Genomic DNA, 25,278 nt, shown 5'->3' on the forward strand with positions numbered 1-25,278 from the left:
TCATTAACTGCTTATTAATCAGTTATGAATGTTATACAAATGCTAATGTAGGTAATACAATCTGTGAATGTTGCTGAAGTGCAATGCTTTTCATTTATCTTGCCTGTAACTTAGCTTAGTTTCTTGACCTAAACCAAACCCTGACATGTAAAAATGTTGGGGGTTTTTTATTTCTGAAAAGATAGATCAATCTGTATGCATGCGTCTCCCTGAAACTAACTGACTCCTGGAAAAATCAGTCAGTAATTATGTCAGCAACATACTGGCTCTCACACCACTCATGTCTAGATACACCTTTTTTTCCCTTTTTTAACCTTCAATGCAGAAAAGGAAAAATAACTCAGGAAATATTTTGTTTCTTCTTTAATCAAATAATCTCTAGTAGACATGTTCCTTCATTTGATATTAGTAACACTACAGGTTGCACTGCATCTGTAGAGATGTTTATAAAACATATAAACACAAATGTACATCAGTATTTACAACTCTTGAGAACATCATTTGTCTTTGTGGTGTATAGTACATCTAAAATAATTTTTCAAGAGCAATCTAGTGTTTCTCCCCCCCAAAGAAAATGCTCACATTTGAAGGTCTCTGCAACACACAAAAAAAGGCTTTACCATGAAAACATAAAAACAAATTATACGTAAACCTTGCACAGCAGCACAACTGCACTAAATCTTTAGTCTGATATGAAAAAGCTTGTTCAAAAGGTTTTTTTTTTCTTAAAAAATTAACCATTACAGGAACTACAGTATTAAATGTACTGCAAATATTTCATTAATGAATTTATTGAAAAACGTGATCTTGCTTGCACATATTCATTTGAAACTTGTCACTCTGTGTTCTTTCTCCCTTTCATCCATTTCATTTCTGTGCCTGCCGTTTTTTCCGTTCCATGGTCTAGCCATCTAATTTGACCAGAATCTTGGCTCCTTGATCATTCTGTGACTTCTGAACTATTCCTGTTGTTTCCACTTGGCATGGAGTCATGGCCACATGCACTAATCCTTCTGCAATCAATGCATATTTGGATTGGTATCTCTGGTCCTTTCTCCATCTGATACACCAACACTTTCCCTGTTATCTCTTTTATCACCACAATCTCTAAGTTTTTGCCTCCTTGCAGCTTTACTTCTTCCCTCTCTCCTCCTCACCCTCCTTCGCCATGGCTTTCCAGGTTTTCCAGGACTACTGTCCTGACTACTTCCTCCCCCTCTTTCTCCAGACTCTTCTCCCTGTCTCTCCAGAATGAGACTCTGAGAGGTTTCTCTTTGCTGATGGGTGGAATCATCATCAAAGCAGCCAGGCTTCACTCTTGTATTACAAAGTTCATTTATTTGTCCTCTGGTAGGGGGCCCCTGTGGCCAGTTATGGTCTTTGTAAGGATGAGGCCTCTGCATCCTAGGGTGGTTCAATCTAATTGGACCACCAGGGGGCGTTGGGAGCAAGGGGCCTGACAGCCGCAACGGGCGAATATTTGGTTCTTTTGTCGGGCCATCAGATCGGAACCCTGGCTGTACTATGTTTTGAAGCTCACTTGCTTTAGGTCTTTGTATCTGTGTGGAGGTTGGGGCCATCTTGCCTGAAAATTGGGGTGAATATGGCTCATCCTGAAGCAACTGTCTATTATGCGGGGCAGGCATTCTCTGAGCATTAAATTGAGGAGATGGAGCCCTGTGACCCCTAAAAGGTGGGTTAAACCGAGGACCTTTCATCTGAGCATCCCTTTCACAGCCTCTGCCACTTTCAAAGATATTAGGCCTTGAAAAACGTGGCCCACCCATTTCCCTGTGTATTCCTCGTTCTCCAACCTCATTAAAACAGTGTGGTCCCCTCAGTTCAGATTCCATTTCTGGAAATGTAGGACATTCCAGCTGGTCCTGAGGAGGGCTGACATGTCTAGGGTTCCTTGGGTGGGCTTGATTCCACCTTCGCACATGAGGAGGGGTCCGGTCCCTGTGACGCCTGGGTCCTTGAGGATTTGGGAAACCTTCACTGGCAAAATTCTGGGGATGACGTCGTGATTCATCAGGATACCGAGGTGGAGCACGCTTTCTTGGTATATAAGTACATTCCTGTAAAAAGTTGCTGTTATCAGTTTCAGCCTCTTCAAATGGAAGCCCACAGTCTCTTGAACTGTTAAAATTTGATAGCTGAGACTCACTTCTGTCAAAAAGCTTAACATCCAACTCTTGTGGTGTATCATGTCCTTCGGGGCTATAAAATTCTGGTAGATGAGAGTCATAGTGTTCAACAAATTCATGAAGTGTAGTGAAGTCCCTTGGGACATTAAAATGTGATAATTGAGATTCTCTGTTTTCAAAATGTCGGTAAGATGACTCCTGAAATTGAAAAGGTCCTCTTGGCACAGAGGAATGTGACTGCAAACTGATAGCTTCATGCCTTGACTGGTGTGGACCACGGAGTTTATTCATAACATGCCGAGGGTGACACTGCCTTGGAGATGGCCCAAAGTTTTCAAACATTCCAGAACCAGGCGATGAGCCCCTGGGTCCAAAGTTTTGAGAAGCCTCACATGCTTCAGGTCCTGGGAATTGGCCCTTAGGTCCAGAGTATTGAGGTAAAGCTTCCTCAAACATTCCAGAGTTTGGGCTCAAGCCTCTTGGTCCAAAAGTTTGAGGCCCAGGGCCCTCGGACATTCCAGGTCCTGAGGATGGACCTCTTGGTCCAACATTTGGAGAAGGACCAGCCTCATCAAATATCCTTTGTCTGGGATATGGACCCCTTGGACCAACGTTTTGAACAGGTTCACAGCTTTCAAACCTTTCGGGGTGAGGAATTCTGGGTCCCTTGAGTTGCATGGGTGTAGGGCCTCTTGGCGCGATGATAGAATGAGGCCCTCTAGGTCCTCTCCACTGATCATTAGTTGCTCTTGGTCTAAACTGGTTTCTAGAATGTAAGTCACTGGGAATATCATATTCTCTCTGTGATACATCTTGCTCCACTGAGTGAGCCCCTTCTGATAGATATGGCCGATGATGAAACTTGCCAGTTTCATCCTTTAAAAAACTACCTCTCTGCTTTTGGGGTGGCATCTGGGGTGGATTGTTTTGGAAATTAAGCTGAGGCTCTTTCTCTTCCAAAGGAAAATTGCGTGAATATTTCTCCAAACTACAATGCAACATGTCAGGCTCAGACAATGGGAATTCCCTTTCATCCTCATATGGCTGCCTCTTAGGATGGCACTGGTCATCCTCATCCACTGTAAAATCTCTTCTCGGCATTTGTGGTGGCTTTTGTGGATGGCTTCGCTGTGTGGATTGGCTGCCTTCATCTTGCACAAAATCAGGCCTTTGCGATGATGGCAGATCCCTGTTAAAGCCTGGGTCAGCCTCACTATCTGAAACACGACCCCTGTGCATTCTAGGAAGTCCAGATATTGACTGGTTTCTGGAATAACGTGTGTTAGACTCTGGGAAACCTTCCCTCTGCATTTGGACTGTCTTTGTACTAGGAGGTAGGTGGCTTGTATGATCAGACTTGTACCATGATGATTGGCCTATTTGTGCCTGTTGTGAGCAAAGTACCTGCTCATCTGTGTGATGACTGAAATCATTATGTAGAACATTACCTCTCTGGCTACAATGCTGATCTTGAATACTATGAATCTGGTTCTCCTTACATTCCTGCAACACGGGGTGTTCTGTGATGGACTGTGGCCGATTTCTGTGATGGAACCGATGTGATGTATCCACTATAAAATCATCCCTACACAATAGACTGACCTCAGAGGTTTTCTCATTGTCACGATGTAATTTTTCATGACAGAATGGCTCGGTATCAGGCTGTGACAGCTTACCTCTCTGCTTTGAATTTGGGCCTGATGGTAGTTGTTCTCTTTGCTGAAACTGATCACCAGGCACATCAGAAAAAGGCCGCGCGCTATCACAGGACTGTTCCGTTTCAGATTTTGTAGAGTTATTATTCTGCTTTTCTGTTGCTTCTTCTTCCCGATCCTTAGAAAGGTCATTGTGTGATTGACCACCCTGAATTTGAGGTGCCCTAGATGTTGACAGACTCGTACTTTGTGCCTGTTCAGTGTCATTCTGTGCCAGCTCAGTGCTCTGCCCTGATGGTGACCGGGGTCTTTGATGGGACTGGTCACTCTCAAGCTGAGCAGATTTCCCACTGCGAGTTGAGTGTGATCTTGTTGAGTGCCTGTCTCTCCTATGCCTGTGTCTTGATGAGGGGCCTCCGTGGTGACGCCGATCTCTCTGCCTTGACACTCTGTCTTTTCTGTGGCTGTGACTACGCCTGGTAGAACACTCAGGAGAATGTCTGCGTCTCCTTCGGTATGCGTCTGCTTCATCTTTAGAGGCATGGCTTGCCCTTTCTTTATGGTGTAACCTTCGATCATGTCTCGATCTCTTTTTTGTTGAGCTGCGAATATCCAACGTGGATGTACGACTTTGTCGTGTTTTACCTGAAACCTTTGAAGGCGATTCAGAGATATGACTCTTCTCATTAACACATGGTGAATAGGTACCTTCTTGCAATTTGGATGCATTCAAATGCATACTGGCTTTTGGGTCAGAACACAACCCTGTTTTATCATTACTGGTGGAGCTTTTGTCAGCTGCATTCATTTTAGTAACTAATGACATATCTGAATCTTGCTTTAAAATGGGTATTGAGTCCAAGGCCAAAACTTGTTCAGTGGGGGACATATTTTGTACTACAGAAGTGTTTGAAGGTGCCAAAAAGGTTGTTAGGGTCAATGCTTGCTTTCTCCTAAAACTCTCCCAATTTTCAGTCTTTTCTTTGTCATTATGAATGGTTGCCAAATTGTCACTAACAGCATCCTGTCTTAAGTTCCTGATCTGTCTTGGATCTCTATTAGGATTAACTGCTGGAACAGCCAGAGTTTTCTCTGTTGCTTCCTCAGGTTCCCTGCCAAACCATGGTGGTGGTGACATAAGAGCATCAGAGACAGAAAAATGAGCCATAGAAACACCAACTGCTGCCCTCTGTAAGCGCAACGCCTCCTCCTGCTCCTCTAGCTGACGCTTCTGTTCCTCTATCTGCCTGTTCAACTCCTCCAGCATTTTTTGCTGCTCGGACAAGGACACCGTGGAAGCCATTCCATGTCCAGACATGGAGGACTTGTTATCTGAAAGGAAAGTGTGCATCTCCTCAAAGACTGTCTCGTCCTCTGGATCATAAGCTATGTCGTCCTTCTTTGCAGTGGTGTCTGCTGACGGTTCAATCTCAGACGATTTCATAGCATTAAATGAGTTCAAAGCATCAGTTTTACTTGTCAAATTGTATTCTTCTTCTGGGTCATACGGTCGGTCATCTTCAATAACAGCAGCAGTTAAAGTGTTTAAAGGCTTGGACATTTCAGCTGGGATTGAGGGGCTGACATTCTGATATGCTGTAGATGGAACATACTCTTCCTCCGGGTCGTAAGGTCTATCGTTATCATACAAGTCCACTTTCTCTATGACTGTACTCTTTGGAGTCTGCTGGTACTGCTGGACAATCGGGTCAATAGTGGGAGGGACTGCTAAAGAACTTTGCTCACAGGCATTCACTTTGACATCAGACCCTTGTTTCTTCTTACCAAACAGTGTATTAAGAATTGTCTGAAGAGGTGTGGTGCTGGAAGACGTGCAAGCGTCTGAAGGTGCTGAAGAAGAGGGGGCCTTGGTCATGGCTGCACTGTTGGTGGCTGGAAGGTTGACCACAGAAAGAATATTTGAAAGTGCAGTTGGGGCTGGTCTGGACAGAGGGTTTGAAGGGCACGAGGATGAAGCTGGTGGAGACCCAGGAGGAGTACTGCTGATTGGCACATATGGATCATAAGGTTCACTCTCATCTTGTTTAATGTCAAGAACTGCAGGTTTAATGAGTGGGGTCACCACTTGAGTGTCCAATTGGATTCTCTGTCTTTTCTCATCGATTTCTGGTGGTAGTGTCCCGAGACGCTTTAGTTTCTGACAAATGGCCAGCCCAATTAGAAGATTGGGACGATTCTGTTCAAGTCCTAATGGAAGATGCGGGGGAAAAGAGATTGAAAATAGTGAGATCTGAAGGGAAACAACTAACCATATTTATCACAAAACAATAGGTAAATACTTTTCATAATTACCTGGACCCTCCAGTGGCAGCAGTACAGAGGGGATGGACTCTTTTGCACACAGAGGAATGAGATAAAGGTCTTTGATATTGTTGCAAATATTCGAAACTACTCCAAATCGCTTGCGACTGTTGAAATAAGAGAACAGAGACACATATGCAACCTCTTCTTCATCAGTTGCTGGATGAAAGCGAATCAAAGACAGCTCCTGGAGAAAAGAGCACAAATTAATGAATAAGTTTTCTACTAGAAAGCAGTACAAACTGATTATAATAAATTATGAGTGATCAGGAGTGCGTTGATGGGTTTACCTTTGTTACAGATGTCTTTACTCTCTCAATGTATTCCCAAACTGTTTGTGGTAAGATTCGACCACCAACATGGATGGTATCTGGCAAATCCTAAATAAAAAGGAACAAAAAAAAAAAAAACGTTATATGGTATCTAGGTCTACAGTGGTTAATGTTTTGTAAGCAAGCCTATCGAGTGTCTGCTAAATCTCAGTTTACCTGTCAAACTGATATATAACCCAATTATAAAAGAAAAAATATTCTTCCTCAGCATATTTTTAATTGACCTGCACTCTCCAGGGCCTAAACCTAAATCCACAAACTAAAACATAACTAGGGAGCATCAGTGATGGTTTCAATGATATGACCAATTTTCCAATTAAACAGCATAATAAAAATGTCATACAATAAAGGAATCGATTGCATAATAACATTGACTATTCAAGTCTAGCCATATAATTTAATTAATATGTGATTATGCACCCTAAGTTAGTAGAAATGTAACACATTGGCATTTGCTTGAAGCTGCTATAATCAGTTTTGTTTTTGGTGACTTACTAACACCAAACGTGAAATCCATTCCTTTCCTTCAATCCACTGACCTCAATAATGACCTTTCTCCAAAGCCCCACCCACCAAAAGGCTGTACATCTAGGCCTTAGACTGCCCTGATATGTACTATGTGCACACACAAAACAACTGTCAGGAAGGTAAGGCCGGCCTCCATGTAAAAAAAAAAAAAGTTTCCTGATTGGTTAATGCAGCTGGGCCATGTTGAAATGGCAAGCTGCTGATTACAGCTGATTAGGACCGTCACCAAGACCTTATTCTCGCCTCAGACAAACTACTGTGATAGTTACCTTCCATGCAAACCACATCAATTTAAAAAACCCATACACGTATACATTAAAATAAGCAAAACGGTTTTTGGACGTTTACACACACACACACACACATAAATAAATAAATAAATAAATGCACTATGGCTCAGTGGACTAGAAAAATGTGCTCTAACCTTCTTTAGAAGTTCAGCAGATCCTGAGATTAAGTACCCCTTTGTAACAAACTTGGTCACATTTTGCATGTTGAGAAAGCCCTTCCATAATATATACTGGCTGGAAAGAAATTGGCATGTCTCAGTGTCCGCTGGGGTATGAGAGCTGACCAGGCCACAAACAAAAACAAAAACAGCAAAAACAAGAACAGTAATGAGCACGTGGTTTGTTATTCACTGTTATGACGAGGCAAAAATTTAAAAGCTGTGCGTGAAGGTAATGACAGAGTTATACACAACATGCAGGCACCTTGTGACTGAGGTAGACGTGTGGTAAAACTTCGCAACTCCTGATGAGGGTTTCATCAGAATGGATTTGGGCATCGGTGGTGGAGGGGCAAGAGGCAGGGTCTCAGCTGCCCTCGTCTCCTTCACAGTCTCCTTCTCAGTAGGCATTGGGGGCAGGTTCTGGGCTGCGAGAATCTGAGCGGGGGCAGGAGTCAGGGCATCAAATGGAGGAGGTGCAGATCGGGGGGCTGTGCGTGGATCCCTTCTTGTGATGGACACAATGGAAACAGCTGGGATCACAAGTGGAGAATAGTCTGTAGATGCAGTGTCTGCTCCGGGTTCTTCTGCCACAGGTGAGGCAGGAGACTCCATGATGAAGGACTCCTCTCCTGGGGACGTCACCGCGCCGGGTTTACTGAGCGTGCGCACCACACATGGTGTCTGCTCATCGTTTTCGTCTTTTGTCTCCTCCTTCTTGAACTTTTTAGGTTCAGGGTCCTCGTCAGCAGAAATCTGACCTGTGATGTTACAGTTAACCGAGACTCATATGCAAGACACATACTGGAATTGCGTGAACTACACAAATTAAGTGAAAATCCTACAGAGCATGACACTGGAGTAAAAAACAGAACACGTGCACGCGGGAGGTTTGTGTGGGGTTTACAGAATATTGCAGTTTGACACGTCACAGAATTTTCAGCCAAATAGCTAAAATGGCCTTTAAAAAAAAAAACTCAATTATCAAAATAAAATGTCCACATGATGCTTTTTGCATGTTTTAAGAGCTGTGATGATAAGTTAGTGTTCATATCCTCTTACCAGTGCATATTCTGCATTTGAGGTCAAACAGATGGGCTCTGTGCTCTGATGTCGTGTCTTGAAGTACGCTGCTAATGATATCTGGCACAGCGGTATTGACTTTCCTGGTTTGACCATGCCTGACTTGAGACAGACACACTTTCTCTTCCTGAAGGAAAAAAACCCCATAAAAATCAGATGTGAGCCTTTATGCAGCTGGTCACCACTATCCTAGTATGCTAACCAAATACAATATTCGCAGCTAATAGGAAGCAGACATTTTCATATCCAGATCTCCACAAATTCAATGAAACATGCGATGACCTACTCCTGAAGGGGTAATGCTCTCCGTTTCAACTGCCCTGTCCTCACACCCAAGAAACAATTCTTCTACATTTTCACCAGCAGGGGGCGATCCTTCCTTCAGCGGCAGAGGTCTGTCAGAAATTTCCTGTCAAGGACAAAGATAATATGAACTCTGCAACCAAAAGACACTCTTCAGATCTTCCTAATCCCAGTTCAGGCACCCAGTTCCCTGCACACCTTTGTTTTGTTTTTATGCGTTATCTTAGACTCATCAACTGTTCATAATCAGGTGTGTTGGATTGAGGTGCTCAGGACTGGTTCTGTAGCTGTCAGAACAGTTGATGGTATACCTGAAGGGACTGAAGCTCCTGATGACTCATTCGGGTTAGTTTAAATGGAGTGATCTGACCTTTCATAACTCGGAAAAAAAGACCCTGAAATACATATTTTAATGCAATATTGTGAGTGAGCACCATTTTACAGGGAAAGATTACTAATTTCACATATGGTAAAGAACAGTTCAGAATTACAGTTAAATTTTCACTGCCAAATTCAGGCTCCTTTGATGCCACAAGAGTAGAGATTTGTACTAAACCTTTATACTCGAACTGGTTTATACACCTCTTTTATCCTTGCAGATTTTTCAGTGGCAGTCACAACCAGGAAATATATTTTGAAATAGAATTCTGATTCCAAAGGTCTGACACGGTTAACGATCTTAATATTATTCAAAGAACTGCTATGATTAGTACTGAATTAAGTATTGATTAGTGAACGCACCTTGTTTTTGGGGTCTTTCAGGCTCAACAGGAGAGATCTATACTTATTCTTGTACTTGTTGTCCGTAGTGTAGTACAAGTTGAACATCTCTCGCTCAATGTTTACTGCCAATCTTTCAGCATCGTTCTCAACCAGATCCAAATCATCACTCTCGTTCGCCCTGGTAATGAAGAAAAGGGTCGTAGTGAATACAGCGGACAAATGGACACCTCGAAAACTGCACTTAGCATTCATCTGTAATTACTGTACTGAGCAACGCATTATCTGATAACAAATGCCATCGGCATTAGCGTGGTAAGAACACTAGTTCTTCGTCCTGGTTCATTTGTGTTTTCTACGGATTAACCAGATTCAACCTTGCTGAGGGAAACTGTGCTGAAAGCATGGCCCAAAACCACAGATTAACCATAGTTTATAACCTGCAAAGTCATGTGCACACACTTGCTCATCTGACCTTTTCAACAGGGTGTCGGTGAGAGAGCGCCTGATGTTTTGCCTCATCTGCATGTTGGGATGAACCTGAAGAGGTCTGGAAGGAGGGACAGGGGCAGGGGTGACAGGCAGGACTCGGAGCTCCGGGGCAGGGCCAGGCTCTTCCGGTGCGGTGGGGACTGGCTTGGACTGGTCTGGCTTCTTGAGGACAGCGACGATGTTCTTGCTGACCTGTGGTGCCTCGATGAGTTGCCGGAGGCTGGCCAAGCGCGGAGACCCAGGCATGGTTTTCTTAGCCCGGCTGGGGAGAGGATTGGACCCCGGTTTCCTAGGAGGCGGCGCCGTGATGACCGTTTTCTCAGCGTTTTTTTGTGTGGCAGAATCCTCTGATGGCACTGATAGATCGGGAGGCTGGCTCTCACAAGAAACCTGCTGCATATCTGCTTTGCTCTCTGCATCTTCCTCTTTTACGGGTGCTAAAACAGAACAGAGTGCTAGATAAACACTGTGGCTCACACGAACAACCAGCTGGACTAGACACTAGCTGGGAATCTGTTAAAGGTTTTTGTGTGATTTACTCTATTCCTTATGACCACTGTACTTGGGAGCAGCATCACAAACACACCAGTGCAAAGGCCCACATTCTGCAGAGGCAGATTAAACAAGGCCTATAAAGTAACATACATGGAGGATCAGTGTCAGACTAACACCAGTTAAATCTCAGAAACAGCTCTCTACTAAACAGTCACCTACTGTTCTCCAACCGCCTCCTTTCTCAGTGTCATTTCATATGACTCATGACTTTCAGTGTATTTAGTGATTTGAAGACTAATAAATTTCATTTTACCTGTGGACCTCCCCAGAAAGACAATTGAAGACATGTTCGTATAAATCTCATGTTTTGCTCTCTATTAACATCACAGTCACGCCTGTTTTTTGTGTAAGTATCAATGTGTGGGAGCGTGTGCTGGGCTTGAAATCTAAAGGAAGGTTTTTATTTTGATCCTGTAGTGTACTGGGCAGTGCAGGTAGAGTGTGTCGTTAGTAACAGCATGGTGAAGGGTTTGAGCACATGCGCGACCACACTGATAAATATGCAAGTCACTCAGAATAATAGAGTCTGCCAACTGCAGTACCTGGATAAGTGCCACTCCGTGTATTTGGATACCCAAAAGTGGATATGATTAACATTTTTTTTAATAATAGACAAACAATATGTATTTGAAAATCATCAAAGACTCCGTTTGACACCCAAAGAGCTGCGGGCATCACCTGGATGCAGCCGGTCATTTTTCTGGATTGTGTCACGTGTGGCAGGCTGGTGCAACCCCTCAAGTGTGGTCAGGGCACACTCACACCTGGTCAGGCTGGTCTGAGTCACACAAATGGTTGATCAACTGCTGGTGTGCACCAAACTAAGGCACGGAGCTCCACACCGAAGGTCTGATTCGGTCTAGTCAACTCTGCTGTGAGCTTGAAGAGCGAAAGTGATATTCACCACAGGCAGGAAGTAACTGCAAAGCCCGCATGCTTCTTTAAGCAGACAGAGAGCAGGTCTGATGAAAATACAGCACACGCACAGCGCTGACAAGATGAAGAGAAGATCTGGTCTCTCTCACCAGTCTCTTAAGTGGAAGAGTACCACAAAAGATAAAAACCACAAGCTCAAACATGCAAGCCAAAACATGATACTACCACAATTATTGTTATAGACTGTCATCCAGTCTGGCCAGTTTCAGTCTGATATTTGATCTTTTAGTGTATCTGGGCATCACAAGTTCCTCCCCAGAAGCAATCCAATTCCCAGAGCTGGAAACAAACCTTCTTGGCACAGTTGTTCAAAGGTACCCTCTCTCACCCAAACCACTGGAGTGCTAAAATAAATCTGAATGTAAGGGGAAGCGCATGTGAATACAGAAACACAATCCAGCGGAGATCACAGCCAGCCCACAACACACACACACTCACTACAAACACTTCTGCAGTGTCCTGCTAAGATGAACGCCTCTGTAAGGTTGCGTTCCTGATCGTGTCTCTTAAACAATCAGGCTAATGCTGAAATCCCAGTATGCAGACTTCTTGCGTACTGAAGGGGTCTCTTGTTAAGCGATAGTACTGAGATTTGTAGAATTATGATCATATGAGATATGAACTAAACTAATATACTCAAATGAAAATAACATTTTGTCTAATTACTAATAATATGCCATGTTAAAATATAAAATACTTTTATACAAACTGTTTAAAATCTCAAATTAAAATCTCTCAGAAGTACGTCAGATACAAAATTTTTGTAACCATGAGCAAAGAAGGACCAGTGTGTATTTTCTCTGCATTAAGTGGCTGCTTGTGTTTGTTAATCAGTTTTACCTTTAGATTTTATGAACTTGATTATGGTGTGTAATTAAACTACCACATCCTGTGTTAAAAAGACAGTTATGAGCACAAATACCATTTTGCACATATGCACATTTAAAACTACAATAAGGAATGAACTAATATTTGTTTGATTCCACTGGATAAACCAAGTAGGGCTTACGTAACATGTAGCACAGAAAGTGTCTGTTATTTGCTCAGATGAGTGTAAAAACTGTCAAATGGATGCTCTTAAATAAAAACACTCAGCACTACCTGCCTACTTGAAGTTCATCACTGCCAAAAGAGAGGGTTTCTACTGTTGCGCAAAAGGCCCGAGGACGTTGCTTGTAAATGGAGCAAATGTAGGCTTTGTTTTTCCCTCTCTTCACAATGTGGCCTGTTTCTGAAACACCCCTGCAACCACAATACTGCACCAGACACGATAGAGGTTCAGCTTGTACACCACCATCTGACCCCAGTGATGCTGCCTGCAGTAAACCAGGCCACGAACAAAGGCGCTTTCATACCAAAACAGAAATGCCTCGTTTTCAAAGCTTTGTACACTCCTATGGCAAACATCCAGCAACTAATGAATGAGGCCTAATGTACTCAACATCGTGCAATATATATTTACATGTAGCAGAAAAATTGCAAATATTTATTTTAAATCTATGGCTAAATATGTTTGACAGTATACTACAGGTGTTTAATCAACTGTGTACAGCTGAACTAGCAATGTTGTCTAAAATTTGCTGTATTTAAAGAAACACAATTAGTAAATAAATCAACCTACAGTCCTCCAATATTGGTTAAATTACAACAGGACAGGACAATCATAAAGAAATTGCTAATAACTATTGGGGGAACTTGCTTAAAGCACCAGACAGGTCAAGAAAAAGTTAAGTGGTTTGCCAGAGTTCATCCCTATCAGAGGGTGAAATTCCAATGAATGCCACTGGAAGGCAGTAGCATTCCATGTTTAAAAGCAATGTTGTCTAAACTCAGGCCTGAGTACATTGACAATCTTAACTAACCCCACCCAAACAATACCAAATATATACCATTATATAAATACCATTATATCAAACACTGACGAATTAAAATGGTGTCAGTAATAGCAGTAACTGCAAAAATCAAAAACAAAAATTACTGTAGTCATTCCCCTACAACTCACACACAAATGCACATTGCTCCATCACACACACACACACCACCTTTGGTTGAAGAGGGTTAGCCTAGTCATATTGACACAGATGAAAATGAAGTCTGCTCAGCTACAGCATGCTTATGGAACTTCAGATTTCAGGCCTTAAAAATTGAATTTTGTGCACTGATCTGCTGTGTGTGTGTGTTCACGCGCATCTGGCATGTTTGCGCTGGTGTGTGCACCTGTGGGATATTTGCATGAATGAAACCCCTCCTTGTTGACGTTCTTAAAGTGCAGCCTTGGTGCGTTTTCTTCCCAGGGTGTCTCCTTTAGGGCTTCCTCCTGTTCCCCCTGAGAAGGCCAGGTCTCCATTGTGGCCACTCTGGGATCTGCTTCCTGGACAGGTGCGCCTTCAGGTAACGGAGGCAGACAGCACGTTTGTCCCCAAGGCGCTCAGGTCCACGGCCCACGTTGTGCCCGCTGACACCGAGTTCCGTCAGTGCCGGGGCAGAACACTTACATCCAGGATAAACGGTTTTAAAAATTTATTTCCTGTTGTCTGAAAGTTTTGTTTTGTGGCTCTTAGGAGGTGGATAGGGGTGTCGAGTGTTTATCTATTGCACATTTTCAAATGTGTTACATGCAGAAGGCACAGTGCATATGCAGCGTGTGGCGATTTCTCATTTGTAAGGACTATTAAACAAGCCCCCGTGGAAGGCTGGAGAAAGCTGCACTTCTGGTCCAGAATGTTCTGCACATTCTTTACTTTCTTCATTAACATTTGCATATAGGACGGGTTAAACTTCAGAACTACTCAACCGTGTTTATCATTGATATGTACTTTGTTTTCTTCAAACAAGCACAGAAGTGTATTGCGTATGTTTTCAGTATAAGCAAAAGTGCCATTTTAAGTTTTTAAAATTGAACAGTTTGTGTAAGCAGCCCATTCCTATTTTGAAGAGCACACACCCAGTGTAAAAAATGAACAATAGTATTGATGTGAACGTGATATGTTCATAATATCGATTCACCTCACTACCTTTAAAGTGGATCTGACAGACTCGTCATTTGCATGATTTGTATGCACGGCTTCCATGCTGTGAAAATAAAGGTAGAATGTAAACAGCCGTGCAGGTGTGGCCTAACAGACAAAGTGATGGCAGCAACACACAGTGCTGTGCAAACACTCAAGTTTCCACATCTTTTTAAAACGTTTGATGTTGCAACAAGAAGGCCACGTGGCCATATTTACATCATGGGAATATTCATGCAGCACCGAGTCTCTTTCCAAGCAAAATCGGAAGATTCTAAAACCCGAGATATGCTATGCTGCAAGGATAGGCCTCTGTCACCAAAATGACCGAGTGTCGTGAGGAACAGTCATGACCGAGGGCATGTAAGGCTGGAGTGTCCTTTTATCAAACCCCCCCCCCGACACAAGGACCATTAAGCAAATGCAACAGGAAATGGAAAACACCGGTGCCCTTCTGACAACACTCCTGACTCTACGAGGTTAGATTACATCATCGTGTTATGAAATATGTGAGTTTTTTTAATAGGTTGCTTCCTGTTTGAATGCTCTGATAAAGAAGTCACGCTTTATATGTCCTGCAGCGTTTATGCCTCTCCACAGCACACAGGGGCTGTTAAGAGCCTCAGCCTTTAAAGACACTGAGACCACAACCCAAAACAGGACAGTCAAAAAGGAAACCGTGTATGGTGGGGTTTGATGTTATCCAGCATGGCTGGACTGGATCGGGAAAATGTTTCTCCTCACCGGCTTGGGGTCACGGCAAACAAATATAAAAAGTAAACAAATAAATTAATAAATAGAACCGCTCGGTAGAAGCGGACAAGTGTGGGAATTTTGACAGAAGAAAAATATAAGTACTTTGTCTTTTAAATAGTGGCTTGTGAAGAGCGCACTATAACCTTGGACCTAAACTAGCATGGTTAAAAGAATAAAAAATAAATAAAAAGTGCTGCTCTTCGGTTGTGTTAAACAGCAAAACCAACACACGACTGACTGACAGGACCGACACGCCTGCAGGTGCTGGATGTCCACAGTGGCCTGAGGGGAGGCGTCTGGGCCTGACGGTAAACGTACGTGCGTACATTTGGGGCCGCGTGTATTGCTGCTATTGTCACCTGGTGTCTTGCCAGCCTTTTGGCTCCCCCTGGTGGCTCAGTTTTGTGTAGCGCTGCAGTGAATAGCAAAAACGATTTCTTATGCGCAAGTTCTCATTGCAACGAAAGTGAAGGAAGGCGAGGGTGAAGAAGGAGCAGAAAACGCAACATATGACACACCCTCGCGTCCACCTTTACAATGAGGGAAAAACTTGAGATATTTCACGGAGCTGGGATCCATATCTTGAGGTTTAGTGCAATTGGAACAAAAATCTGAAAAACACCCTGATGTTGAGGAATGTTATTTTTCGATGATTGTGAAGCACTCCCAGACCAGGGTGCATCTTATGCATTTGCTGTACTGGCTTTAAATCATAGCAATAGCCGTCAATCCCACAGGCAGGCCGTTGGGAGCCCAGTTCATGCTCCCATCACGTGTCACTTTTTTTCCCCCACTACATCACACCTCCATCGTCACTACTGGCAGCACTGTGCTTTTTAAAACTTTGTCTGTTCATATCTAGAGCTATAGAAACTTCAGCAAATTAAAACACAGGGGCAGGAGTGTTTCTGAGGGTTAGACAGAGCACAAGCTTACCTACGTCGGTTATTTACCACCTGAATAGACACATGCCTCACAGCTCAGGGCTGCTGGAAGGAAGAAGGCAACCCTTTTATTTTAGGCGCTTGGCGGATTATTGATACAGCACAGAGCACTTGCCCAGTCGGGGATTGAACAGCAGTCTCCCACGGGAGATGCAGCAGTTACCCGCTACACTACACCAGCCACTTTTGGTCTTTGTAATCAGTGCGTGCGTATATCGACGATGTGCAATGGAACTCCTGCCAGACGCATCACTTGCTAAAAACAGCTCATACTTCATGGTGTATTTTTGGTAAGAGCCAGACACACGCTAATCTCCGTGGCGGGGAGGAGAGCCGACGCAGAGGCCAGAAAAGCACCCGCACCTGCACATCTTCCGCGACGCTGACGGCACCCTTCGCTGCAGGCCAGCTGGCTCCATTCCAGAGCAGCGCCAGCACCGCCTTTCACAGTTAATGCCAGAAAGCTGCCTAAAGCTTTGCAAACATTCTTGGCATAAACGAGGGTCAGAAACCAGCCAGCGCAGACTGTGGCTGCTGGCACGCTCAGCGGTGCACGTGATGGCAGCATTGCCTGTTGCATCAAACGCTGAAGGTTTTTCAGACCTCTGAGGTTCAGTAAACAACAACAAAATCAAATCTGCTATTATAGCAGTGCAGTTCTGTCATCAAAACACTGGTCATATACAGCCCAGCGAAGCTGACAGTAAGAAAATCACAGACTGGGCCTCAAATGGTTTAAACGTGATCTCAGTGTAAAACTAGGAGCTGCATGAACAGCAGCGAGCCCAGTAATAGCATGTACTCTGTGCGTGTGTCTGCATTCTTGGTTCAGTATGTGGAAGCATGAGATGCTTTGGTCCTCCGTGCTGCTCTTGGCGGTAAACGTTGAGGACATAATGGCTCTGCAGTTGTCATCCACGAGTCTCAGTTTCACTCCCAGCACTCTGATGGGTTTAAGTGAACCTGACACACCCTGTGCAGCTACGACCTATTCATCAAGGCCTGGGAGTCTGAGGCTCTAAAGCAAAAAATAGTGTGTGTATGTGTATATAATATATATAAAAAAAGCAAATCACATTACACAACTGTGACTGTGTCTCTGTGTTTAACATATTGTCTTTTCAACTATGTGAGTGGAAGTTATTGTTTACCAGAATTTTTTTTTTTACTTCCTGTGATGCCAATGTTTGCATTTTACCCCATCACATAAAAGAATGATCTTAAATACCCACCTGGGAACATCTAATATTTAGATATTTGTATACTTACCTGTTTGGGGGTGATTTTTTTTAATGAAGACTTTGTTTTTGAGTTTTGCTTCTGTTATTTTGTGTTGCTTGGTTTTGTCTAAGTGCTTGAATATTGCCCAAATACTGAGCAAACTCACGTCACCCAAGTGCGCTGGGATTGGTGGGCAGAGTGTCGGTTTGAAGTGTTGGGGAACAGTGGGGCAAAGATGTGCCGAGTCTACGCATACTGTGACCCCTGAGTGATACATACTGGATTGGTAAAATACTGATGAAGTGATTGCCGAAGACGGCTCCGCCCCCGTTGCCTGGCGACCGGGGTCACTGGACAAGGGAGATGTGATGGGCTCCGCCTTCTCCACAGTCCCTGCAGACTCCTCGCTCCGATCATCACCACCACCACCACCAGCATCATCTTCCTGAGCTGGTTTCACCACTGGTTTCCTCCTGAAGAGTTTTTCGAGAAAGGACTTCTGGATCTGCAATTGTACACCATATCAGGAGTGAAGAGCTGATCACTTAAGACCACACAACTCTGAACAAACAAGGAACAAATTCTTGAACAGCAGAGACATCGTGCCTGGGGCATACAGCGTGACAGCAGAATTCACCGTTTAACCAAACTCGGCTTCTGAACTGGAATGGCATCATCTTGAGGCATGACGGCCATTACAAATCTCCAATCCTGGACGTTTGATGACATGGATATTACACTGCTATCTGACACATGCAAACTGATTCACCCTCAGCCCCATTGGCTAACAGTCATTAGGGTCTTCGCTTCAGTGGGTGGCTCTGGGCAGCCATGGCCTCCAGAAAGTAGTGTTTGGAAAATCTTTTTTTTTTTTAAGTGTTTCTGGTCATTTTCCTTTCTATTTTCACTCTTTGGAAGTACAAACAGCTGTGACCGAATGTCCACAGGCTCCACCTCTCTGCTCAGGCTGAACTGAGTAACGAAACACGTTATCGCAGTAAATATTTCTGGTTGAACATCATTCATATACTCTCCTTGTGTGAGGGTTGTACTGGGGTTACATGTACAGTTCTGTATATTTGGTTAGTGTAGCTTTATGCAGTATTTAGTAGAGTTACATGTACAGGTCTGTGTATTTGGCTAGTGTAGTGTTTGTGCAGTATTTACTGGGGCTCCATGCACAGGTCTGTGTATTTGGCTAGTGTAGTGTTTGTGCAGTATTTGTAACCAGTATCTAGGCTCTGGCTTGCACCTGTGTACTGACAAAGCAAGCTACGCACCTGGTCTTGGCCATTAAGTTGCAAAAAAAATAAAATTTGTCCTGAGAGGTGACTAAACACCTGAATAAAATAAAGTCGATCTGCTACGCCCATGCCAACTTAATAAAACTAATCCCAACTACTAAGACCACACTGATTTATTAAAACTTATCCCATCCACTAATGAGACTAATCCGATCTGCTAAGACCATCCTGAAGCATATGTGGCACCTGTCGTGTATTTTGTAGGGCAGTAAGATGTCAGCGGCTGAAGGGAATCAGCGGGGCTTGTTTACCTTGGGAAGAGGTTTGGGGGCAGCGGGTTTAGTGGCCTGGACCTCGGGCTGCGCTCTGGGCTCAGAGAGGGACTGCATCGTCATGGCCGCGTGTCGAATGATGCACTGGTGGCCGCAGTAGACGGACTCCGGCAAGGCGTGGTTAGCGCAGCCTGGACCGATGCACTTTGGGATAGCGGCACTCTTGCCAATCAGACCCTCCTCCTGCGGAGGTGGCCTGCGCTTCTCGTCCTCCGACATGGCCGCTACGATCTCCACCTGAGACAGACTTTAAACCTCAGCTCATTCACCCACAAAGCAAGTCGGGGTAATCAAATCCGTGCCCCCAGGACGAATCCGCTCCTGGATTTCAGATTTACTGGTAGTTAACTGAGAAGTGAATGTTAGCCATTACACCCCTGGTTCCCAAAGCCAGGTACAAGGGCTGGGATTTGAATACCTCTGAAATATACTGGCAACAACAACAAAACTAGTCTTTTTAAAAAGTTTACATTGACTTTACCAAAATACTGAACAATGATGCACTGATCAAACCAAAATCAGACTAGTATCAGTGTGTAGTCAGCTAGTGATAAGTCCTGTCCTGTTCTAATCCTTATTGGTTGCTCTCTCTTTCAGCTGCTGTTATAATCTCAGTCCGCTAAGCCATTTACTGTAAGATATAGACAACATAGCATCATCTCAAGCAAATGAACGTAATCAGCGGTATGACGAGCACCACAAACGTGAGAATGTTCTAAAACACGTACATTACAGAATCTATAAGGCATTTCACACTCCCAACAGACTGCATTCACATGACGGCGCCGTTCTGTTACAACATTACAGCGCAAGGCAAATACTTTTAAAGTGCCTTAAGATACTACTTCTACATCTAGACATGTAGTTATTCAATGAAATTATTAAAAGTTGTTAATTTTTTTTAAACATTTTAAAAGTGGCTGACCAGCATAGCAAGGAAATATGAAATATGGCTCTCGATACCATGTTACCACCTCAAAGCTGTACTTATTTTACCTAAACACATCACGTGACACATTAACACACCCAAGAAAGGTTAAAGAAACAAAACCATCATGCCCTTTTAAACATACTGATATGAAGAGACCGACTCCAAATGTAAACACACAGCATCTCAGACTTCAGACACAAACGGAGACAAAACAGTGCAGACGGCTCCAAACAAAATCCAAGCAAAGCCGATTTACCGATTGGAAAATCTTGATTTTCCTCTTAGTGCTGTGATGGCTGGTTTTCCTGATCTTGCCCTTGATGCCCTCGTCCTGGCAGAGTCGGTCCCCAGCGGCCAATCCTGGGGGTAGGCTTTCTGACGAGGGGCTTGCAGCCACACTGGGAAACGCAGGCTGCTTCATGGCATCTGCCGGACTTTGACAGGGAGAACAGGAGGGGCAGATGTAGTCCTCTCCATTCTCCTCCAGAAGACGACCGCGAGCCGACGTGATTCCGACACAGTCGCCATGGAACCACTCCTGGCAACGGTCACAACAGATCATAAACCTGGAAAGGAAAAAAAAAATGTTGTGTTAATATTCAAAAGTGCAAAAGTAACATTCTTGTGAGAGACAGAACTCTATACACAGCAAACAGTACAAATGAACAAAAGAAACTGGGGGGGGACTGAAAACACATGACAGACAAAAGAAGCAACGCAGTCAGGAGAACATCACATAAAAGCCAAATCCATTTCAGCGAATCAAGTGAAGGCAGTTTTGTCTCTGCTGGCCCCGCCCCTATGTTTCACTTACCTGTTATTATGCCTCTGTCGACAAATACAGTAAAGAGCATTTGGGTCTTCCTCTCCGTTATCATCATCTAAAACCTCTTTTGTTTCCTTCTCCTGCTTCTCCTCCTGTGCAACCTGGTTCTCACTCCTACTGCCTCCAACGGTGCCCTGGCCGCTCCTCAGCGCGGCTCCTTGAGCGTGGTGCGAGGGCACGGCAGCCATCTGGTCCTTCCGGGGTGTCTGCTCCTCAGACACAAGGTTCTCCTCCGACCGGAGCTGGTGGTTTTGCTCAGGCTTCTCCTCTGTGTCCTCTTTCACAGAGTTTACAGTGTCCGCACGGGCTGCAGCTCCACCGTCAACCTCCTCCAGCCCACGTTGTTTCCTTGCCCGCTCCTGAAGCTCTCGGAGGGTGAGCTCATCGCTGTCCTCAGCCTGGTCAGACACGGGGGCCTCTGCGTCGGAAGTGGCCAGCTGGGGAAGAGTATCGTCCCCACCCTGTGGCTTGACCTCTGCCTCGATGCAGTCAGCAGCTCCGAGCGCTGAGGGGACACCTGCACCCACTGGGTTTGGAGAGAGTGCCTGAGCTAAGTCCACCAGGCCTGCTTTCCTGCCCCCTCGCACTCGTTTAGGGGCTGGGGTAGTCGAGGTGTCGCAGACTTGTTTACCCCGACCTCGCCCACGTCCTTTCCCCCTGCCCGACCGCGTGCTCCGGCGGGAAGTCACGGAGCTAGCATCCAAGCTTCCGATTTCCTCCATGAATTCACGCCTGGCGATTGTGCTTCTCCGGAAGCCCCAGGTCTTGGATGCCCCTTGGGTGGAGGCGTCTGTCACCAGCATTTGTTGCTGGTCTACATTTTCTTCCATCGTGCGAATAACAGACACTGTGTGGAGAAAACGGACGACTGAAGTTGAAGTGTGATGCTTGTTTTCATTTTGCCATCTCATCGTTCTACTTTGTTAAATAAAATCACTGGAAAATTAAACTTAGGGAGCTGCAACTTTCTGCAACGATGCAACCTCAAGGAAGTAAAACTGTGATTTATCAGGTTAAACGAGTGTATTACATTTGTAACAACGATCTATTTTAACTACCCTTCACTGATATAAAATCTGTTTATGCTGGAATTCATAACCACAACTTTCAAAGTTTTATCCTCTCATTTGCTTCTACTGTACAGCAGCTTTTTTTAATCTTCAGATCATAGATGGGAAATTGCATAATGCACGTTCATCTAAAAAAAGGACTACAAATGGCTTTTTAAAAAAAGCCTCCATCACCATCCCCTTGATGCCATCAGTAAAATGCACCTTAACTACTCACAATGCTGAAAAAACAAACACTAGGAATAAGTGTGTTTTATGTAGAGGAATAACTATAGTACATCTCAAGCATTCCTGCAGTCACTCATCTGAGTCACAGTATTTCCATTCAGAAGTCTAGGGAAATGAATGGGAAATGCCACTGCCCACATTAGTTTCCAGAAACACAGGACAAAAGAAAACATTTAAAGTAGAAAATATATATAGTTTCTAAAAGATTTAAAAACAGTTTCTTTCCATGGACCACCAGAACTCCAAACTCTATAAATATTGAGTTTTAGGAGCAGTTAAACACTTGATATACAGGATAGAAGGACTTATCTGCAGAGCTTTTTAAAATTAACTCTGAAATAGTTTACCAAAGCATCTTTTATTTTAATTATTTTATATTATACTTTAGTGCAATATTCAATTCCTTTAAATTTTTTTTATTTTTTTATATTTTAATGCAATATTCTTCAAAGTGTAAGTCTTTATCTGTCCTAATTTGCTTCTTGTTTTGGTTTGCACTGATCAGGAGTATATGATTTAACTACTAGTAATCGCAGTGCACTGTAGTTTTATATATATATATATATATATATATATATATATATATATATATATTTATATTTGTTTAATGTATACGTATGCATTTAACTTCATTACTAGTTATTCCGTGGAACCGTCTTCAGATACAGAAGTACATCACCCATTTAAACAGCAAAAGCATGAACATGTTTGTGAAGGCTCCTACCACACAGAACACCTTCATCTGAGAGGGGACTCCATCATAATAGTGTCATAATAGATATTGCGCATAGCACCATACCTCACCATTATGAAACCAGGGCTCAAGGAGAACCAGAGAAGTCGAGAACTGCTGCAACAGCACCTTGTCTTAATGAACCAATTTTGAAATGTGGATTTAAGTTCAAAACGCAAATGATGCTAAGTTGGACAGCAGACATTTGTGTAAATCTGTATAGCATAACAGATACAAGAAGGACCAAATACAGGTCGTTTCATTAAGAGATGACAATTTTAACTACACAACTTACCGCTGGTAAAGTACGCTTTTTTTTTTCTTTTTTTTAAAAGGAGTGTATATTTTTCAAACCTACATTAAAACTGCGGCTGCCAGTCTGTTCAAGAACACAGCACTTGCACAAAACAGACATCTTATGTAACCGCAGTTTAATGAAAAACCGAGATGAACATAGGCAGCTTGCTTGCTAGCTAATAGGTGACAATGACATTAACGTGAACTGGAATGGTTCTCACATGAGAAAATAATTAAAAATCACATGAAAAATGGAACAGGACTTGCAGTCACAGGCTATGAAATGATAGTTGGGTTAGCTAACTAGGGTAGGTTAGCTAGGTTCACTGCCCTTGTTTGCTTACTGGGTTCATGAACATAAGATAACGCAAGCGTTCATTTCTAAACACGAAGAGCAGTTTCGCATAAAGTTGCTCTTCTGTATATGACCAAAAACACTCGTTTCAAATGGAGACCATACAAGCTGATCATTTGCTTCGTGGAAAATGTTTGTTCTGAAACGGTGTACAAATGTGACACCACATTTCCAGTCAGCTATCCTTACCTAATAAATTAGCTGACGTGTCTAGGTAAGGTAACGTATCCTAACGTGTCTAGGCAAGGTAACGTATCCTAACGTGTCTAGGCAAGGTAACGTATCCTAACGTGTCTAGGCAAGATAACGTATCCTAACGTGTCTAGGCAAGGTAACGTATCCTAACGTGTCTAGGCAAGGTAACGTATCCTAACGTGTCTAGGCAAGGTAACGTATCCTAACGTGTCTAGGCAAGGTAACGTATCCTAACGTGTCTAGGCAAGGTAACGTATCCTAACGTGTCTAGGCAAGGTAACGTATCCTAACGTGTCTAGGCAAGGTAACGTATCCTAACGTGTCTAGGCAAGGTAACGTATCCTAACGTGTCTAGGCAAGGTAACGTATCCTAACGTGTCTAGGTAAGGTAACGTATCCTAACGTGTCTAGGTAAGGTAACGTATCCTAACGTGTCTAGGCAAGGTAACGTATCCTAACGTGTCTAGGTAAGGTAACGTATCCTAACGTGTCTAGGTAAGGTAACGTATCCTAACGTGTCTAGGTAAGGTAACGTATCCTAACGTGTCTAGGTAAGGTAACGTATCCTAACGTGTCTAGGTAAGGTAACGTATCCTAACGTGTCTAGGTAAGGTAACGTATCCTAACGTGTCTAGGTAAGGTAACGTATCCTAAGGTGTCTAAGTAAGGTAACGTATCCTAAGGTGTCTAGGTAAGGTAACGTATCCTAGCCAGGTTAACAACCCCTCTGGCTAGCTAGGCCTAGGTTAGCTAACGCTAGCTACGTGAAGAAAAGGCGGAGGCACGAACATGCTAAAATTCGACCGTGCAGCTAACAAGATAGCTACGTAAATTGTACTTTGATTGTTAAGAAATCTAGCCAGCCACAGTTTAGTTTCTATGAGCCTCTTTTGGCGTGGCTAAGATAAGCAAAGCTAAGCTAAGATAGCCTTCCTAGTGGTTTACTAAGACAGCGAGCTCACGGTCGTGTAAACAACGTAGCTCGCGTTACTGTTGAATGGACTGCGCTCGCCTTTTTAATAAGCTAAGGCATTTTACAAGGAGAAATTACACAAACCACACCTTATTCCCCACTAAACTCACGTAAGTTAATAACGACGCTGCGCTCCGCCGCCCGCAGCCAAACAGACCCCAGGACCTTCCATTTTGTCCGCGACGAAGTGGGCGCGAGCGCGCGTTTACGCGCTCGCGCCGGGCTCACGAGGGAGACACGCGAGCGGCGTCACGTAATGGCGACGCCGCTGGGAGGAGAACGTGGAAAACCACGTGGTTGGGTTAGTCAGGGAGACTGCGCGGCTCCTCTAGGGAATATTTATTTAAAACCACTCTTCAGAATTCAGTACTAAATTAATTCAGGTTCATTGAACAGCCTTTGAACAAGTGTGCATACCATTATAAGTGGAGTATAGTATACTCCAAAAGCCTACAGAAGGAAAGTATATGATACAGTATATTATTGCCTATAGTATTTGCTATAATAAGTTAATTAAGACCACTTAATTTCTACTCTTAAACGTAGCATAAATACCGACCCATGTACCTGGTAAGGCAGCAATTCTTTCGCGGTAGTGCAGCAGCTTTTTCGTAGTTCTGTAAACACCATAATGTGCGTTAAGC

General features: G+C 43.7%; 1 protein-coding gene across 5 annotated transcripts; it reads right to left on the minus strand.

Annotated features, from left to right (window-relative positions):
* Nucleotides 1-348: 348 nt before the first annotated feature.
* On the minus strand, nucleotides 349-24,899 carry si:ch73-181d5.4 (uncharacterized). 5 transcript variants are annotated; one of them, XM_027025279.3, is made up of 15 exons: nucleotides 24,745-24,899; nucleotides 20,772-21,630; nucleotides 20,214-20,523; nucleotides 19,006-19,263; nucleotides 17,730-17,955; nucleotides 10,014-10,467; nucleotides 9,560-9,719; nucleotides 9,130-9,213; nucleotides 8,802-8,924; nucleotides 8,495-8,642; nucleotides 7,698-8,193; nucleotides 7,409-7,553; nucleotides 6,415-6,504; nucleotides 6,116-6,311; nucleotides 349-6,010 (listed from the first exon to the last, which is right to left on the minus strand). In XM_027025279.3, the coding sequence occupies exons 2-15, from the start codon at nucleotides 21,611-21,613 to the stop codon at nucleotides 1,020-1,022; spliced, it is 8,523 nt and encodes a 2,840-aa protein (XP_026881080.3). In that variant the 5' UTR covers nucleotides 21,614-21,630; nucleotides 24,745-24,899; the 3' UTR covers nucleotides 349-1,019. The 5 variants fall into 5 exon arrangements, with proteins under 5 accessions (XP_026881080.3, XP_081562942.1, XP_081562943.1 ...); XM_081706816.1 differs by having other exon boundaries at nucleotides 24,724-24,866; XM_081706817.1 differs by lacking the exon at nucleotides 24,745-24,899 and adding an exon at nucleotides 23,110-24,056.
* Between the last annotated feature and the right edge of the window lie 379 nt (nucleotides 24,900-25,278).

This window comes from Electrophorus electricus, chromosome 24 (genome assembly GCF_041902795.1).
Source record: "Electrophorus electricus isolate QZ-2024a chromosome 24, ASM4190279v1, whole genome shotgun sequence".
Classification (NCBI taxonomy): Eukaryota; Metazoa; Chordata; class Actinopteri; order Gymnotiformes; family Gymnotidae; genus Electrophorus; species Electrophorus electricus.

Bases quoted from the DNA above. Each gene is read 5' to 3' on its own strand.
- si:ch73-181d5.4 (XM_027025279.3), bottom strand. From the start codon at position 21,613: ATGGAAGAAAATGTAGACCAGCAACAAATGCTGGTGACAGACGCCTCC. The intron at 17,956-19,005 runs GTAAACAAGCCC...GTACAATTGCAG, and splicing joins CCCCCAAACCTCTTCCCAAG to ATCCAGAAGTCCTTTCTCGA. The intron at 6,011-6,115 runs GTAATTATGAAA...ATCTTCCATTAG, and splicing joins GCTGCCACTGGAGGGTCCAG to GACTTGAACAGAATCGTCCC.